General features: G+C 37.7%; 1 protein-coding gene across 1 annotated transcript in view; it reads left to right on the top strand.

Moving 5' to 3' along the window:
- The window catches only part of LOC115435949 (neural-cadherin), a 241,626-nt gene that overhangs the window by 101,888 nt on the left and 120,820 nt on the right, over window positions 1-18,918 (top strand). Inside the window, 2 exon segments of the mRNA XM_030158588.1 lie at window positions 3,265-3,490; window positions 7,578-7,782. Coding sequence (XP_030014448.1) covers window positions 3,265-3,490; window positions 7,578-7,782 — 431 coding nt within the window.

Genomic DNA, 18,918 nt, shown 5'->3' with positions numbered 1-18,918 from the left:
GACCATGCAGTGTAGAAAAGAAATTTTACCCAGTGACACCAAAAACCACATACTGAGACTCATCACACTGGAAGTGATTCTTCTGTGAATGTAAATGTTGTATTTTGGTGTGTTTTTGTCTAATATTTTGAAGCCAAGCCAAAGCTTTGAGCTTTGCTGCTTTGAATCATGATAACAGACTGAAAGTGTCTCATCCCACACGATATGTTGACATAAAAATGACATGTTTTACACCCATGTAGCACCACATCGAAGACAATCACTCGGTAATGTGATAAAAATATGTCTAAGTTAGGAAGACAGTCGAAATGCACGTTATTGAATGTATAGTTCTTGGAGATTTGAAACCCAACCTTTAATTCTGCATGTAATTATTACTTTGATTATGGATTAAACTGTTATTTACGTTCAGTCTCTGTCATCTGAAAATGATTAAAACCACATCACTGAGTGACAGATTTTCTTTTTAAGAAAACAGAAGGAAGTTCTACTTCTTTGGTGAAACAACCCCTGAACTATAATACAGAGGTTTTATTTCTGTTTCTAACCTGATTTTCTCACTCAGTTTATTCTGATGAAACATTATGAATCACTAAATGTGACTGTGACAACACAGTGGATGTTCTCAGAGTCTGTATGTGGTTCTATATCAGAAAACTCCACAAATAGACATAGCAGGAGGAGATGATTGACAGGTTGGATGCAGCTGTTGCTGGTTTAAAACCCTCTGGTCAACAGCTGGGATTCTTTTCATTTATTCCTCCTCTCCATTTATCTTTCCTTCCCTGCTTCATCTTTTTTCTCTTTATGCGTCTACATTTTACATTTAGGTTTATCCTTAAGCTCTTTATGTCTGATTGACATAATCTGTACATGTTTTTGTATTTGCATCTGAATTTATCTACATATTTTGCTTCATCACATGCGCTATAGGGTATTCTTTTGTCACACAGAATACTTATTATTTATTTATGTTACTCTGCCATTTTTAGACAGTATGGGTTGAATAGTGCACCATGTTTCTTCTCTGAGTCATAACTCTGAAGTGTTAACACAGTGAAGCCATAGGTTTTTCAATAATAACAATAAATGACCATAAATGCACTTAGAAATTATCCAATTGTCTAGCTATAGTTGTCTCTTGATCCATGTTCACAGAGCAAACAGGAGTTAATAACATAAGATTCTGCAAAGTTTTTAATTGTGTCAGCCAATCACAGCTTCATGCATGCACTTTAACCCTGCATGTATGTCACACTGATGCAACTTTTAGCCACAACTCAGTAAAATCTGAACAAACACACACCATGCACATATTTTTAGGTTCATCACTATTCTGAGATTCTAGATATTTAAGAAATCATCCATATTTGTGCTATTAATTGTGGATAAATGATGCAATTAATAGCCATAACTCATTAAAATCTAAACAAACATGTGCCATGCACTAATTTTTGCATTCATTTCTACTCATAGATTCTATCTATAATATTTGATTGTAACCATCCATGTTTCTGATGTTAAATGTGGATAAAACTTCATGAATATACTTATGAAGGGTAGGTAAATATTCCATATAGCTGCAGAAGCAACTTGACAGTCTGGCAGTTTTTACACTGTCTTCAGTCTCACATTAATCCAGTTGTAGTTGTGTGTGTGTCCATGTTTTTGAAGTAAACAGGAGCTGATAACACAGAATTCATCTCACTTTTAATGGAGCCAATTCACTTAATATAAACATACACAGGCTGTGAATACTGAGCTAAAATATTTTAAAAAAAAACATAACATGCTGTGCACTTTTAATACCCCTCGGCCAAATATAGTGTAAGATTCTGTTGAAAGTTACTGCCCTAGACTTTAGATTAGATTGTATTTGTGTAAAAGTTATTACATGCATATTTATATTTGAAAGTACTGAGATATTATAACTGCACAAGGCCATTTGACCTAGGGCTGCTTGATTATAGGAAAAAAAAATAATCACGATTATTTTAGCAATAATTGAAATCACAATTATTAAAAACGATTATTTTTTAACCTTAAAGTTGTTTATTTTTTTCTTGCAAAGCAATGTAAAATATACTCTTTAAACATAAATGAAGCTTTTAACCACTAAAACAAAGTATGTTCACTTTTGTATGAAACAAAAAAATCTTTGAATGCAAATAAGTATACTGTAAATTCAAGTATGTTTCCTTTTGTAAATAAATAGTGCACTGTAATTAAACTGCTATAGACTTGCCATAGAACTGTAGCAATAAAAAAAAAAAAAAACTCACGTAAAGTGCAAATTATAAATTCAAGTATGTTCAATGTAGTATGAAACATAATAAATTCAGTGGCGTGCCGTGAGGTTTCAGTTCAGGCCTTCTGTTTACATCAGCCATCAAGAATACGTATGTTAAGGTTATACGGGTTAGGGTTAGGTTAATACGGGAGTTACAGCATAAAGAGATTCGGAGACTGAAGACTGCATTGCGGACGAAGTTGTTTTTATGTGTTTTAGTTTTTCATAAGATTATGATAAAGGTGGCGGTGGTTAAACTTTAGATGGTTAAAAAGGTTTGTTGTGTTACCGGTCGGTGCGGACACAACTACGAAACACTTTTTGCACGTGATGTGTTTTTGCTCTTCGTCTTCTTCATCAAACCCAAAGTGATTCCATACAATTGAATTGGACTTGCCTTTTTTGTTTACCAAGCACTTCTGCTGTGATTCTCCTGCCATTTGTCCAGACCGCTAGGTACAACTTTCCTCTTGGGGTGGACCTGCCGGCTAGCAGGCAGCAGTGGCTTAGAGGGGGGCGGGGCAGAGCAGCTCATGGTAGCTTGCGTGCGCGTGAATTAAAACAACTCAAAATTAATAATCGTTTTTTCTCGATTACATAATTTTTGTAATCGTTGCGTGTAATAATCGAAATCGTAATTGAATTTCGATTAATTGCACAGCCCTAATTTGACCTTGAAAATGTAGGTCAAGGTCACCCATTTTCAATAGGCTTCTGCTCCATGCCAAGATGCATCTACAATATAAATTTGGTGCCGATATGTCAATGCATTCTTCAGATAATGCCATTATGTCATTAAATGGACAGACAAATGACAAAATTATTACAATACCCCTTCAACCACAAGTTGGCCGAGGGGTAACAGAAAAACAGGCATGACCAAACCTGTTGAAGCCATTACTCCAAATATCTTGTCAATTTTTTTTTTTTTTTAAATCTGTTCCCTGATAATAATCTGCATTGTCTGTATGCAGGTGCGGAGGAGTGCTTTGAGGTCGATCGTCGCTCCGGTGAGATCAGGACCACAGGGCGACCTCTGACCCCCAGTAAGGAGTACCTGCTGCGAGTTCAGGCGGTGGACGGACTCGGACGTAAAGGCTCGCCTGCCACGGTGGCCGTCCTGGCTGGCTACCGACCGCCGCAGTTCACCAACACCACCTACAGCCTGAACGTAGCTGAGAACACACCAGCTGGACAACCGTGAGTCACTGCAGTGAATTCATCTGTGGTTTTACAGTAATGAATGAGTAATCCAACCTTTAGACTCATGTAAAACTGTTAATATGTTCTGTCTCCATGTTTTTCAGTTCACACAAACATGTTTTACATTTCAGATCAACATAAGTTTAAACCAGGCACAAGAAACCTCTTATTAGTCTTAACGTGCAGGACTGTCATACAAGTAGCATTTGAACACTTGTTGTGTTGTTGTATTTTTGGTCCAGTTGGCTAGTCTTGTGGCAGTAATGTTTGCTGATTACAATTAACATACAATTGCTTGGTGGGCAAGAGGCAGTGACGTAGAGAACAGTTACTCATAAACCATACTAGTCCATATGTAGTGACACTAAATGACTGTCATCAGTTTGTTTTAGATGCATTTACTCATGAGAACTCACCATAAGGTGTACATAAACTCTCTGAAGGAGGTTCAAATGAGTGGTTAAAGCTCCATAAATAACCCTGTATAATTTCCTTGGATATTCCCAATTTATATAATAATGTCTTGTTATTTAAAAACACTAAAGAATTAATCCTGCGTCCCAGGCAACCCATAAGTCATGTTTTTCCAACCTTCTACTGGTGAAAATGCACTGGAATGGCAGTCAAACCTGTGACTTCCCACCCGTGAACTCGTACTAGATCGATGTACTCCCAGTTCTGAGTTCTGACATCACGTAGCAATGGCAGCCCTCATGGATGCGGTGTTTATGCAAATTATTGATTAAAACAAGGTATTGCGATGACATTATTTATCTGCAAATGTTCTGTATAATCAGCAGCGACTCTAGAGTTAGCTAGTTTTCAGTCCAGTGAGTGCAAGAATAAATTAATACCAAATACTTATACAAATATAAAAATAACATAACATAAAAGGTATAACAGCTTCTCTTGCCTTATGCGCCGAGCAAGCACATTTAACGATCGAAATGATTGTAAATGAGCATAACGTATGGTCCACCATGCTGGTTTGTTTACATCTAGCTACCACAATTCCTTGCGCTCAGGCAGTTTGACGTGACTTGCCTGGAACATTACAAAGTCGTGAGTCGTGATTTGAAGTTGTGACTTACGGGCTCAAATAACGGCCTGGAACGCAGCATAAACCTTCTTAAAAACTTACATTAAACCTGTAGGACCTAAGTAAGAATCTTCATAATTATAAGACAAAGTCCCTCAGCTTAGTTGACATATCTGTATGCAATATTTACTACTAACTTCACTGGCTAAAATAACTTCATTGCTTGTTTGCTGGGGTTGGACTGGAGTTAAAAATGTTTAGTTCATCATGTGTCATGTGCATCATACCTACATTTAGTGAAATGTGATTTCCTTCATGTCGTCGGCCTCAGCTCAACAGAACACTGCTCACAGCTCCTCAGATATTAGCTAATTTGTTTTGCTGTTTACAACAAACATAATATTACATTTATCATCTGGTCGTGTTTGATTCAGTGATGATGTGTGACTACATAGTATACTACAATAACTATAAAATAAATATGATACATAATAACTATAATAACACTATAATAACCTTTGAATTCACTGTGAACTTTCATGAACATTTACATAGTCAGTAAATATAGGAAAATTCCTGCAAAAATGCAAAGGATTATAGTCTAATTAAACTTAATAAGTCATTTAGGAAAGATTAAATGTAGAGGAAAATGCCTCAAAAATAGTTCCCCATCTTTAAGGGTTAACACTCAGCTTTTGTCTGAACACTGGCTTTATTGATTGAAAAGTCACTCCTGTTGTCAGTTTCTCTTTTTTCTGTTTGAGATCAAGAAGATTAGAACACTCATTCGGATATGTCACCTAAGTGTGTTTTTGTGTTCATTCAGCTGAAAGCACTTTGCTATGGCCTTTAAAGCCTTTCTATAGGGTAGAAGATCGTCAGTATCCGCAGTGTGTGGAGTATTAGTGGTGTTTTTATTGGCATGTTTGTGTCTTTGTCCTTCCCCATTTGGACCTGCATCATTTACATTCCACTGCTTCAGAAACTCACTGTGGAAATGGCATCAGTATGTGTGTGTCCGTGGCCAGCTCCTTGGCTCTGCATGTCATATGATGCATGAAAAGATGAGCCCTGTAGAGAGGGACAAAAGGAAAAAATGAGAAAGAGATGGAGGGAGAGAGAGAGGAAGAGGATGGGGGGGTGACGGTACAGATGAGGAGGAGGAGGAGAGGAGGAGGAGGATGAAGAGGACCCAGATGTGTGAGTGTGGCCTGAGGCTGAGAATCTGAAAGTGTGGCAAATTCAAATATTTATTAAAAGCGAGGTCTGGATAAACATGAAGGGAAGTGTGTGTGTGAATCCCTCAGGGCTGCTGCCGCAAAGCACATTGTATTAATATCCAAGTATCCATGCCACCCTGTGAGCAGAATGTGTGGGTGTCTGTGTGCATTTCTTTATCTATCTGTCTTCTATTATGCACCTTCATGTGTGTTTATTCCCTCACATGTGGGTCTTTTAGCCAGAGTTTGATGAAAGGATCAGCCGCTTATTTTCTATGTTGTTATTGTGATTTTCAACAAATCCTAGGAATACATTAAAGATGAAGCAAGCAGCAGTGAATTCATTCCCCAAACAGTATTGTCTGTGTATGTGTAACCTGATTTATCTTATTGGTTTATGCTGTAGACAAATGTTGTTGTCTGGAAGCCATTAAAAACCAACAGAGACGTGAAAAGTGAAACCAATGATGAAGTGTCAAAATCTGCACTGACTTCAATGTCCACTAATGGAAGGATCCAGAGATGAGTCAATCCATACACCCAAATGTTAAAATGTCTAACTTTACAGCAGAAATAAACATGTTTACAGGCTGGAACAAAAAAAGTTTTGGTCTCTACAGTGGTGGAAAAAAGTTTTTAGGATGCCTCATGCATTTGTGATGAAGGTATTGCATTAAGAATCACTCTTAAGTCATTGAACTCTGCCAAGTATTGCTCCATTTTCCAAACCCACATGCTTTCTTCTGCACATGCTCCATTCCATCGAGGGCAAAACTGGATGTTTCAGCAAAAAAATGAAACACCTCCAGGGTATGACATGTTGAAAATGTCAAGAATTTAGTTGTGTGTTTTTTTGTTTTTTGTTTTTTGTTAATAAACAAAAAAAAAATATTTGCATATGTTTGTTTTTGATGCAGCCACACCCTTTGAAACACAAGAAAAGATATTTCTGCAAATAATTCATGATATTATTTGAGATCATGTAAAATTTAAACTTCTTCCACTACAATGTAGTCCATTTTCACCTCTATGATAATTGTACAGGGAGTATGCTCGCACTTTGGCTGCTGTGATTGACAGCTGGGTTTGTGTATTAGCTTTACTAGTATTAGCTAGTCAAAACATTCAGAGCGCTTGTTTATTGAATAAAACTTATTTTTGTCCATAACAGGCACTTTGTCATAGTTGTGTTGAAGGAGTTACACTAATAAGACCATCATGAAATTTTGTCATGAAATTTATCATGACCTAATTACAATAAATAGTGTAGCGTCAATTCAGCTTCATTAGCTGAGTTAGCATTATTTCATATGAAATTATATGGCCTGTCAGCTAGCCTGCTAATTAGCTCAGGTAGCTACAATTACTGTATTTATACATTTCACATCTTTGACATTACTATTATCAGGCAGTGCTGTACGTGTTAATATTTTCTGACTAGGTACTTTATGATGTTTAATATCACAATGTTACTGGATTTGGTCATGTTTTCAAGTTCATGTAAGTTTCAGTTTCACCACTCACTCACCACTCACTTTTCCAACTCCACCAAATATAGGTACTTATTTATTAAAAACAACATGGTGACACAGAGATTAACACTAATTTTCAACATAACACCTCCATCAGTATTCATCATCTCTGGAGACTGCAGCTTGAATTTGCCAAGACTGTAAATAGTGATCGTGTTATTGTTAGACTTTGCATCTGTTTTATTCCAAACTAGTGTTCCCTTCTTTTTGATATGAACACCATTCATTCTAAAGCAGTAGATGTCATTGAACACCTCCTCTGAGCCTGCTGCTCTGTTTGCATGTCCTTTCAGGGTCGCGGTGGTCCAGGCCATCTCCTTCCAGAAGAAGAGTCTGTCCTACATGCTACTGGTGAATCCTGGGAATCTGTTCAGCATCAACCAGGAGAGCGGAGCGCTGAGCCTCACCAGGACCGTGGACTACGAGAGCGGACACAACCTCCATACGCTGCAGGTCCGAGCCTCAGAACCTGACACGGGCCTCAGTGGTGTCGCAGAGGTACGCACACACGCAAACACACACACACACACACATAAACACCAGGAGGTTTTTGTTAACATTAACTCACTAGTTTTTGTTGAATTAGGCTTTAGCTTCAGTCTAGTTTGAATTTGTTAGGATTCATAAGAACCTTAATTTATAGACACTGATAAAGGTCGGATGAAAGAATAAATTATATCACATATGATTCACCAAACCACTGTTTATTAAAGGTCCCATATTGTGTAATGCTGTTTTATTCTTGAACACCATGAACCATTAACACTGCTCGACCCACAGCAGAGCTTGCTAATTAGCACCTGGAGCTACATCAAAAGTGAATCTATAAATAGTCCTGCATTAATAGACAATGAAGTTGCAAAAAAAAAAAAAAAAAAAAAGTCAAGTTGGTCCCCTACAGGCCTCCACTGTTTTCTCTCTGATTTTTTTTTTTTTTGTAAAGTATGCAGCTAGTCTTAGTCTTGTTTTTGATAAGTATAATCCTAAAAGCTGCAGAGAAATCAATAAAGAGCAGTGTTGCATGTTTCTATTCCCTTCTAGGTGTTATGCGCATTCCTCATGCCCAGGTTTCAGATACAAAATACCACTGAGAGCAATAAAAAATACTACACAACAGTTGCAATGAGGCAATAGTGACAGTGCCTTGAATAAAGTTTGGTTAGATTTAAGCATGAAAAGAGATGGATCTGCAGCAAGTACCCTATATGGTAATCAGTGTGGTAAGAGTAACAAAGCAATACATCAATACAAAAATATTTACCTTCGGTTTGAAATGTTATTCCACCATATGCGCCCCCTGCTACCCCCTCCCAAGGACTGACCCTATTTGCTGAAATCAACTGTAAGGTTGATAAGATGTGATGAAAATTTAACCACTAGTTGTAAGAATCCTACTCAGCAGACGATCCTGAGTGGAGGGTATTGAGACTGTATAAGCTCTGAATGAGAATGGCATGAATCCAGTCCACCTGCTGCTGCTAAAGCTCCTCTAAACTGGAACAAGTGACAATAAAAGCCATCCATACTAGTGATGCGCAGATCAGCGGGACCCACTGGTAACCCGGGGTTTGGGTTGGGGCGGGTCAAAAAAAATTTCACTTTATTTGCGAGGCAGTTTGGGGCAGGTCACTGATTGAGCAGAGACACAAAAATATGTACAGTATCATGTATAAATTCCCTATAGCGGGTTAAAATATTTAGCGATATATAGCCTACATTTTATATTATTTGACTTAGATAACTTGCATAACCTGTGGATTGACGTCATGAGTGCGGCAAGCGGTGATGCCTGCCCGCCATTCATTCACATTAAAATGCATAGCCCTAATTAATTGGTTGCAAGTTCGGGTCAGGTTGTAAAAATAGCTGCAGTGGTGTGGGGTGGTTTGGAGTGGGTCAAATAATTCCACAAAAGTGGGACCCATGGGTTGAAAAAAAACCCTTACCCACACATCACTAATCCATACTCATATGTAGCTTCACCTCTTCATCTGTAAAACACTGATACTATTTGTCCCGTATCTGTCACATAAATGTACTGGAGAACTATTAAGCTCAACATCTAAGAAAGTTTAATAAACCTAAATAGATCAGTCTGAATTACTGAACATCAACATATGGAAGTGAACATCACACTAACCCTAAAACGTACAAGGGAGCAGATTTTCATATTTTGCACTTTTGTATTCACATTAGTCATCTGCCACTGGCAACACCAACTTCTGTCAATGATCATTGTTTGTGAAGTGGAATTGATTGATTTGGAGTTAATCAGCTGATCTCTATCTTCAACTTGGAGGAGGTCCTACCTGTTTCTGAGTCAAATCTAAAGACTTGTAGATACTGAATAACAGAACAGAACATTCTTGGTTGTTGCTCTTTAATCCTTTGCTATACTAAACCACCTCTATCCTCCCTTGACCCATAAAGACCCAAACACTCCACTGTCAACCACCAGCAGGTCCTGATCTAAAATGTTCAATAACTGTTGATCCACTGATCCTATCAGTAATAATAATGTCAATAATTGGTGTAAAATGCAGTTTTTCATCTTTTCATGGTCATCACATATGACCCATTTGGATGTTCAGAGGCTCCATAGTGACCGTGGAAACACCCTCATTTTCTACAACATTGATTCACCAGTAAAACCCATGGGGTTGGATCAATGACAGTGGATGGACACTATTATATCTTCCATTATTGATCCTTGAAAAAGTCACTTTTTCTTCAGTTTATTCTGTTTCTGATATAATAACCCTCAACTTTACTCTGAGCTTTCATGAACATCTAAGTTGAACATTGGGAAATATTTGATTTTCACTGAAAAATGCAAAATACAGAGGATGATTTTTATATTAGAAACTACCAGAAAACTGCAGGTCTGCTGAAATTCGTTTTTTTAAATCAAGGTTAAAGACTCATTTGTTCACAGCTGCCTTTGATTAGAGTATTTTATTTTTCAGTTCTAATACCTGCACTGCAGCTCACAATTTTAACCGTTTTGATTGACAACATTGACAACATTTAACATTAAATTCTTGATTTTAATCAAGACTCTTTTTAGCTTTTGTGTTAACTGTTTTTTTTTTTTTTGGTTTTTTTGGCACTTTCCTTTTAATGTTTTATTCTGCTATTGTCCTGGTATTAGTCTATGATTTTAATGTAATTTAATGTGTTTCTATGCCTTTGTAAAGCAGTTTGAATTGCCTTGTGTATGAATGGTGCTATACAAAAAAAAAAATTAGCCTTGTCTAATAAATGGCAATAAAGCACTTAAGAAATGTTAAATAGAAAGAAAAATTCATTTGGAAACTGTCACAAAAGTAGCACTGGGTCTTTATGGGATAAAATGTCTTCAGAAACTAAAGGCACCAGAAACCACTGACACTCCTTGGATGTTAGCATTTGTCCACACCTGGTGCACACACAGCCTTTATAGTGAATTATCCAGCCGAGCTTACAGGGCAGCAGAGGCCTATGGGGGACGCTGGTGGTTTAGCAGCTATTTTATGTCTGTCCCAACCATCTGGACAGTGAGAGCAGGTGATAATGGATTTCTCTAGGTGTGTTTGCATGTGTGAACATGTGTGTTTGAGTGTGTTAATGTGAACAGATGTAGCCATGTGCCATATAAAGCCTTAACGTGAGAACAGGAGTTGGTGCTTATAGCTGCCAGCTTTCTGCACTTATCACCTTGTGTGTCTATGTGTGTGTTGCCGAAATTGCTGATCACAAATGGATCTTTTCTGATCACCAAAGTCTTGAATGCAGCTTTGATCCGCTGCCTTTTTTTTTTTTTTTTTTTAGAAACAAGGCAAACAGAGGCGCGCGCTTCAGTATTTAGTGCATATGCAGGCCTAGCAAACAGGAAATGAAACAGTTGCATCATAGCGTCTGATTCAGCAGCCGCAGTTCCTTCTCATCTGAAATTCATGAGTTTGCATCAGAGAGCGGCGTGTTTACCCATCGAGGGTCGGCAGCTTTTTGAAATGAGTGCGAGGAGTCATACAGCTGTTAATGTGGAGTTTAATTGTTTATCAGCAGGCGGGAAGCTGTGATTCCAGTAATGAGGATGCACTGACCTTTAAGTTCTACATAGCATCACATTTCATACTCCGATACTGTCATACAACATATAGAAAGTGGATCTATTCTTCAATGTTATTTTTAATGGAATCAAGGTAGAAAAAAAAGTGACTGTCACACAAGAAAAAACAATACTTTTGGATTTTCCACAAAACATATATACAGTTCCCACCCCCCTGCCATACAAAATCCTGGGTAATGCATCCCAATCTGAGATTAAATAAATAAATAAACAAATAAAAACAATAATATTAGTAGGTATGACACTCATCAGGCATAAATAATTAAGCAAAAAGAAACAGAGAGTGGAGTTGGTGTACGAGCCAGATTTGAGAGCAAATGAGCTTGTAACAACACGTGTCGTCCCTCATGATCTGGCCTACAACTCATGAGTTCATGAGTTATCAGGAAGAGATTTTAGTCTGTTGTTTCGGGGGGGGGGGGGGGGGGGGGGGGGGGTTTAAGTGTGGGGGCAAGACGGTGGTGCAGTGGATAGCACTCATTTCTCACAGCAAGAAGGTCCTGGGTTCGATTCCAATACCTGTCAATGGGGGTGGGACCTTTCTGTGTGGAGTTTGCATGTTCTTCCCGTGTTTGCGTACGTTCTCTCCGGGTACTCTGGCTCCTCCCACTATCCAAAGACATGCACTAATAGGTTAACTGGTTAATCTAAATTACCCATAGGTGTGAATTTGAGAGTGATTGTCTTTATTTGTCAGCCCTGTGATGAACTGGTGACATGTCCAGGGTGTACACCGCCTTCACCCATAAGTAGCAGTGACCCCCATGACCCTAGTGAGGATAAAGCGGGTTCAGAAAATGAATGAATTAGTTTTTAGAGTGTTGATAAAGGACAAGGTGGATCTTTTCTGATATTCTGCTTATATGGTAAATGGACTGCACTTAGACACTGCAAAAATCAAAATCTTACCAAGTGTATTTTTCTCATTTCTGGTCAAAATATCTCATCCCACTTAAAATAAGACATAATCACCTAGAGAGTAACTTGTAAATGAGAAATAAGAGCTTATTTTTAGACAATAGATCTCTTGAAAATCTTATTTCAAGAAATCTTACCAAGATAATTTTCACTTGTTCCATTGGCAGTTTTTTTTTTTTTCTTAATTCAAGATTTCTTTTTGCTTCATCCAAGCAAAAAAAATAATCTGTCAATGGAACAGGTGACAATGATCTTAGTAAGATTTCATGAAATAAGATTTTCAAGATCTATTGTCTATAAATGAGTTCTTATATCTCACTGAAAAGTTACTCTTTAGGTGATTATGTCTTATTTTAAGTGTGATGAGATATTTTTGATATAAATGAGAAAAATACACTTGGTGAGATTTGGATTTTTGCAGTGTACAGCACATTTTATACACCTTCATGGTGCCCAAAGCGCTTTACAAAGCCTCACATGCCTGGCCCCACTGAGAGCAATTTATTGTTCCGTGTCTTGCCTAAGGACACTTCAACATGTGAAGCCAGTCAGATTTGAACCACCAACCCTTCAGTCAATGGACAACCTGCTCTACCAGCTGAACCACAGGTGCCCACAGTGGCTCCCAACCTTTTTTGGCTCATGACCCCATTTTAACATCACAAATTTCAGGCGACCCCAGACATTCAAAACGGAGACATTTTTTTTGTGCTAAAATTAATTTGTTTTTGGTCATGTAATAGTTTGCTATACTATGTTGCAAATAAACGTTAATTTTAGAGGACATTTAATCTATATAATGTATATTATTATGGACAGAGGCAGTAAAGCCAGGTGCAGATTACTGCACAAAGTGAGAATTTGAGCATATGTACAGTCAGTCCAGCTTGGATTTACAAGGCTGACGATTAATACTAAACAAACAAGAACTCTAACTATGAATTATGAAAGAGCTGCAGCATCTGAAACCGACCACAATGAACATTTGAAAGATAAACAGAACCACAGCGCTGCAGTTTCAGACTCACAGACTCACTCATGTCTTATTTACTGAGATTGTCTCTGTCAACTCACCATATATTTTTATTAATAATTTTTTTAATTTTCTTTATTTTTATCAATTACTAGAAATTTCAGGCGACCCCATTTGAATTCCAGGCGATCCCATGTGGGGTCCCGACCCCAAGGTTGAAAAACACTGCCCTAAACAAACCATAGTAGTTGAGAAATGGAAACTTTAAAACCATTTATATGTATTGTAAACTAATAGAGTCTATAAATACATAATAAAATCATTTAAGTAAAAATATAATATTTGCTTCCTTTCTGAATTAGCTTTTTATTGCATTTGCACCATTTTAGATGATGTACATTTTAGGTCTGAAGTGACAATAATAAGCACTCTTTCAGTTTCCAGCTCCAACATGAACACATACACTCATTTTTGCAGAATCATCCAAGAATCCAAATCTTCCCAGCATGCCCTGCTGCTGCTTTCCTGTTATTCCCAAACAGGCGATGTGTTGCAGGTGCAGGGTTGCGTGGGAAATCTGTGCTCAGGTGTTCAGGTCTGCAGCCTCACAGTTAAATCAGGCTTTATATGAATGAAAATGAGGCTCTGGTTTGAGCTCCAGCAGCTCAGGATAGTGGGTGAAAACGACCCAAACTGGAGAAGAAAAAAAAAAAAAAAAAAAAAAAAAAAAAAAAAGACAAGATGGAAATTAAAGCTGCAAGCAGCATTGGGCGGGACCTCTCACCGGGCGATCCGCCTCCCGTGACCGTCCACACCTCAGCTCCACTCACACCTCTCCGTCTCGATACCAGTTCCCACCCTTTAGTGTCTGTCCTCCTTACATCTGTACAGAACACCAGCGACCCTCTGCTGAAACCACCATCACCTTTAAATGAGACTTATTTTGGAAACCCTACTGTGTGTATGTGCATTTGTTTTGCATGTGAGAGAAAGAATCAGTTTGAAAAATGAATTGAAATTGTATGAATATTTGAGCATAAAAGTGATGATTTCTCACATTTAAGGCTATTATGTTGGAAAAACCCTATTGTGTGAGCATGTGTGTCTGTGAGAAAGAGTACTTTTGAATGAAGAAACATTGTACAAACAGTTGAGCGTTTGGTCATAAAAATGAAAAGAAGTTATGTCATAGACATTATTTAATTTTTTCAATAGGGGTTTTATTTTGAAAAAAATTACTATGTGTACGTTGTAATGTGTGCAAAATATCAAATATCCACAATGCAATGCAGTAAAACCTATTTTAAAATGAACGGAAAAAAATAAATAAATATTTGGATTGCCTGGGATTTGAACCAAGGTCCTCCTATTCCTTAGGCAGCAGCTCTAACCACTGCACTATACAGAGACAATAGCAACAAAGCACCAGCAAGACTTTTATAGGGATTTTGTCATTGTGAAACGTGAAAGTAAACATAGTCTTAAAAAAAAAAAAAAAAAAAAAAAAAATCTCCATTATTCCATAATAATTCTTTCACTTTTGGATTCTGCAGACTTGTGGGAATTTAATGAGGTATAACTTTTGTGTCAAAAGTCTGAAATGAATAAGCAGTAATTGCAGAAACGTAGAGTAACTTTCAATGGCAGATTGCCAACTTCCTGTTGGAGTTAGCTCATGAGTGTCAGTGTATGATTTGTCGGGCTCAATCAGACCAACATTTTGGCATTTGTTTCATGTTTCTGTGACATTCCTACTGGCCGCTAGGGCAGATTTTGTGTGTTTTTTAGTACATAGGTGGTGCTACAGAATCCATTTTGGCACTCAAGGGGTTAAATTTGATATTGTATGAAAGTGTTCACCGGCCATGACATACATGGCAAATTTGGTGAGTGTTGGAGCATGTTAAGGGGGTCAAATGGCAGTCTAAAGTGGAAAAAGTATGAAAATAAACAAATTGTTATAAATCAATAACCGTACATTGTATCTCAAAAATTTTTGCATGCGAGAGTTGTGGTGAGTCCCATGAACGGATAGATATGTCACATGTGGGGAAAAACTCTAAAGTGAAAAATGAGTTCCAAACATTGCAACTTTGCGAGCTTGTAAAAAAAAAAAAAAATTAAGACAGTTCTGGAAAAAGTGTGAAATCACTTTTTTGAGGAGGGTTCACTCTATCTTTTGGTGCTATTTAGAAGTCAATATGAGAAACGGTGTCATCTGAGTTAGTTTTAAAACTTTTATTTTGAAAGGCATATTGCGAATTTCCTGTTGGAGTTAGGTCATAAGTGTCAGTGGATGATTTGTAGAGCATCATTCAACAAAAATTTTGGCACTGGTTCCATGTCTCTATGACATTCCTACTGGCCACTAGGGCTGTTGCCATTTATTTCACATAGGTGGCACTAGAGAGCTCATTTTGGCACCTATAGGGTTAATTTTTTCATTTTATGAAATTTTTCTCCAGGCCTGACATGTGTGCCAAATTTGGTGAGTTTTTGAGCATGTTTAGGGGGGCAAATTCCAGTTTAAAGTGTCACGGAAAAATAATAATATAAAAACAAATGAAAAACAATAGGGCCTTGCTTGCAGGCAAGGCCTCTCACTGTGTGAGAGGGCCTTACCTTTCGGCTTGGTCCCTAAATATAAGTAGATCAACTTCACCCGTCGACCTATGAATCCACTGTCAAACTAAATTCAGATCCTGAATTCCAACCAGTTTCCATATTGATAATTTTGCTTTAAATGCTCAGTGACTGAAGGCTGATTGATATTGTTCTAAAGCTGCAGCGGTAACATCCAGTATCATGTTCATGCATTATAAATACAACAATACAACAAAAAAAAAAAAAAAAAAAACACACAATCACAGTTTTCCACTTTATTTTTGGATGTTACTATGGCAGAATGCCAGTACAGTTTGATTCTAAAGCAAAACCATGTTCAAACTGTAAATAAAACCTTCCATTACTACCACATTCTTAAAAAAAAAAAAAAAAAAAAAAAAAAATGCATCAAACACCAACATGTTTATATCACTGCAGATAACTGTTACATGAGTAACATGTCATTTACCTGCTTCTATAATTAACATACATAAATTAATTTAGTCAAATTATAAATATTTCATGGATTTGTTTTGCCAAATTTTCAGTAAAATATTGAGCTTATTCGTTTGGCCTGTGGTCACTTTTTAATCATTTTATTTAACCCTGTGACTTGTGACGTGTCTGTGGTGATTGTCCTGAATGTATGATTCATTTTAAATATTCATAATTCAACCGTTTGCTCAAAAATTTCCAAATGAGCTGATAGAGTAGACCTAGTTCTTTCCATAGACATCCGAGCATGCTCACTTCACCCCCCACCGCCTGTAGAATGGGGGGGGGGGGGTAAAATACAGCACAGTGAGTGAGACTCCAAACATGATGGGAATGTTCCTCAATAAACACCATGAGTGAATTGCATTCAATCCCAGATCATTAGACTCTCCACCCAAATTCACAGCCTCTGGCCCATCGTTTCTCTCCATGAATCCATAATCAAAACTGAGTTCTTAAATTCAGCTCCTTCAATGTAACATGTTCCTTAAAGTATGCAAACAATAGCTTCAATTCGTACTGGGCCACCCATTCTGAAACATCATGCCTCACAACTGAGAAGTTATCAGTTGTATGAAAATATAGGATGTCCCAGAAAAAAAAGACATTTGAGATGTCCATACTGGACTGATAACATGGTCAGGAGAAATGATACTAAATAGGATTTATTTTGGACAAAATGTTTTATTTTACAAATCTCAAACAAAAAATTCTGGGGGATGGTAATTTTATAATGTTCTAAAGTTATTATAAATGTTCAGTGTGTGCGCCACTTGTGACGCAGAACACGTCAAGTCTGTAGTGGAGTTCCTGCCACACTCGCTGCAGCATGTCCTGTGTAACATTCTCCAGAGCCTCAGTGATTCTCCTCTTGAGTTCCTCGACACATGGGGGAAGTGGTGGGATTCACGCTGCGGATTCACTTTTGACTGAGTTTGGGCATACTTCAGTGCACAGATCGCCTTTTCTGTTGCAGTAAATGGCATGTCTATTCCTGAAAGCAACAATAAAAATGATTACACTTTGAGCAAAAAGAGCAAATAAATTAAAAAAAAAAAAATTATACGGTGATGAAAGAATTTCAAATTTTTTGGGACACCCTGTATATCAGTGAATTAATAAGCATGAACTCTTCACACAAAAAAAACATAAGAGATAGATTACAAGCCATTTCTTGACAGCGAGCACTGTGGGTGTCTTTAGTGTGCAACACTATTTTGGGAGAATCTTTGGAGAATTCTGTTTGAAAGTCATCTTTTTCAACTAAACAAAACCTGCAGCAGTACCTTGCACTTAAAGATTCCAGACCAAACAAGCTATGTAAGCCTAAATTTTGATAATTTGTATTCTGAATTAGGAACTGTAAAAGGATTCTCAAACTCAACAAATCATGCTTCAACTTTCTTGCACATTTCAGTTTCTCTTTCATTACTAAATACATGCTTAATGACAGTTTCTTTAGCATGCTGCTGAATATCTTCAACAATCTCCTCCACTGAATTCACTACACTTTGGCCTACACCTGCTGTCATTAGGTCAGAAATTACAGCTGCACAACTATTTACACAGTCTGCTGAAGATAATACCAAATCAGCCTCTTAATTTTCAGGCACCACATCAACATCAGCACCATTACTTGTTGCCAAGAACACTGACAAAGTGAAAAGTCACCTTCTGCTGAACCAAATGTTGTAAATGGTTGTTTGCAGAAAAGTGAAAAACTTGGTCAGGGAGGAACTGTACGATGTACCAAAGACATAATGGGCCTTAAAGAGTTCATCAAATAGCTCCCACCAAACCTGTCACCTTACATGGAAGTGCATGCTTGTCAGTCACAATGAAGAAGGTTTGAATGCTGCTTCTTGTCGGTCCCTGATCCAGAAAGTAAGGCTGCCTGCTTCGGGTGATGTTGTCTAGATGCTGCTGCACACTGGCTCCAGCCTACAAGAACACATTCAACAGCAGGATTTAGTGACCATCTTATGACGACAGATCAGATCACTTCACTGTGCATTGAAAAGCAGGTGATGGAAAGAAAATTTTAAACAACTTTCCAACATACCTTTAGGAATTTTATGAGGTTATTGATAGCTTGAGATGTAGACATCTTTCCTGGTCTCTTCCGTCCTTGTGCAGATGGGGGGTAGCAAATGTAGTGGCAGCAAAATAGCAGACATGTCACTGTCCCAGCCTACAGACAAACACATCTGATTAACATTATGCCATAAATACACTGAACTGGCACCATTATCAATATAATCAACAATGAGGATTAAAACAGTCATACCATTCTCAACTTCAGCTGCAGACTCAGCATCGTACATTAACTCCAAGAGCTCTGTGGTGGCTTTCCTTCACAACTTTTGTTTTAAAAAATGGCGGGCTACCTCTCCAAGAATTTGTTGGCAGTGACCACACCAAACAGAAGTCTGAAGTCTTGTTCTATCTGTAATTCAAAAACAATACATAGAAAGGAGTGATGAGTGACACTGCATGCCGCATGGAGGATTTCAGTGATTTAATAAATGAAGAT

The sequence above is a fragment of the Sphaeramia orbicularis genome, chromosome 16 (genome assembly GCF_902148855.1).
Source record: "Sphaeramia orbicularis chromosome 16, fSphaOr1.1, whole genome shotgun sequence".
NCBI classification, from domain to species: Eukaryota; Metazoa; Chordata; class Actinopteri; order Kurtiformes; family Apogonidae; genus Sphaeramia; species Sphaeramia orbicularis.
Note: the sequence above shows the minus strand (reverse complement) of the source record. Positions and strands in the feature narration are given on the sequence as shown.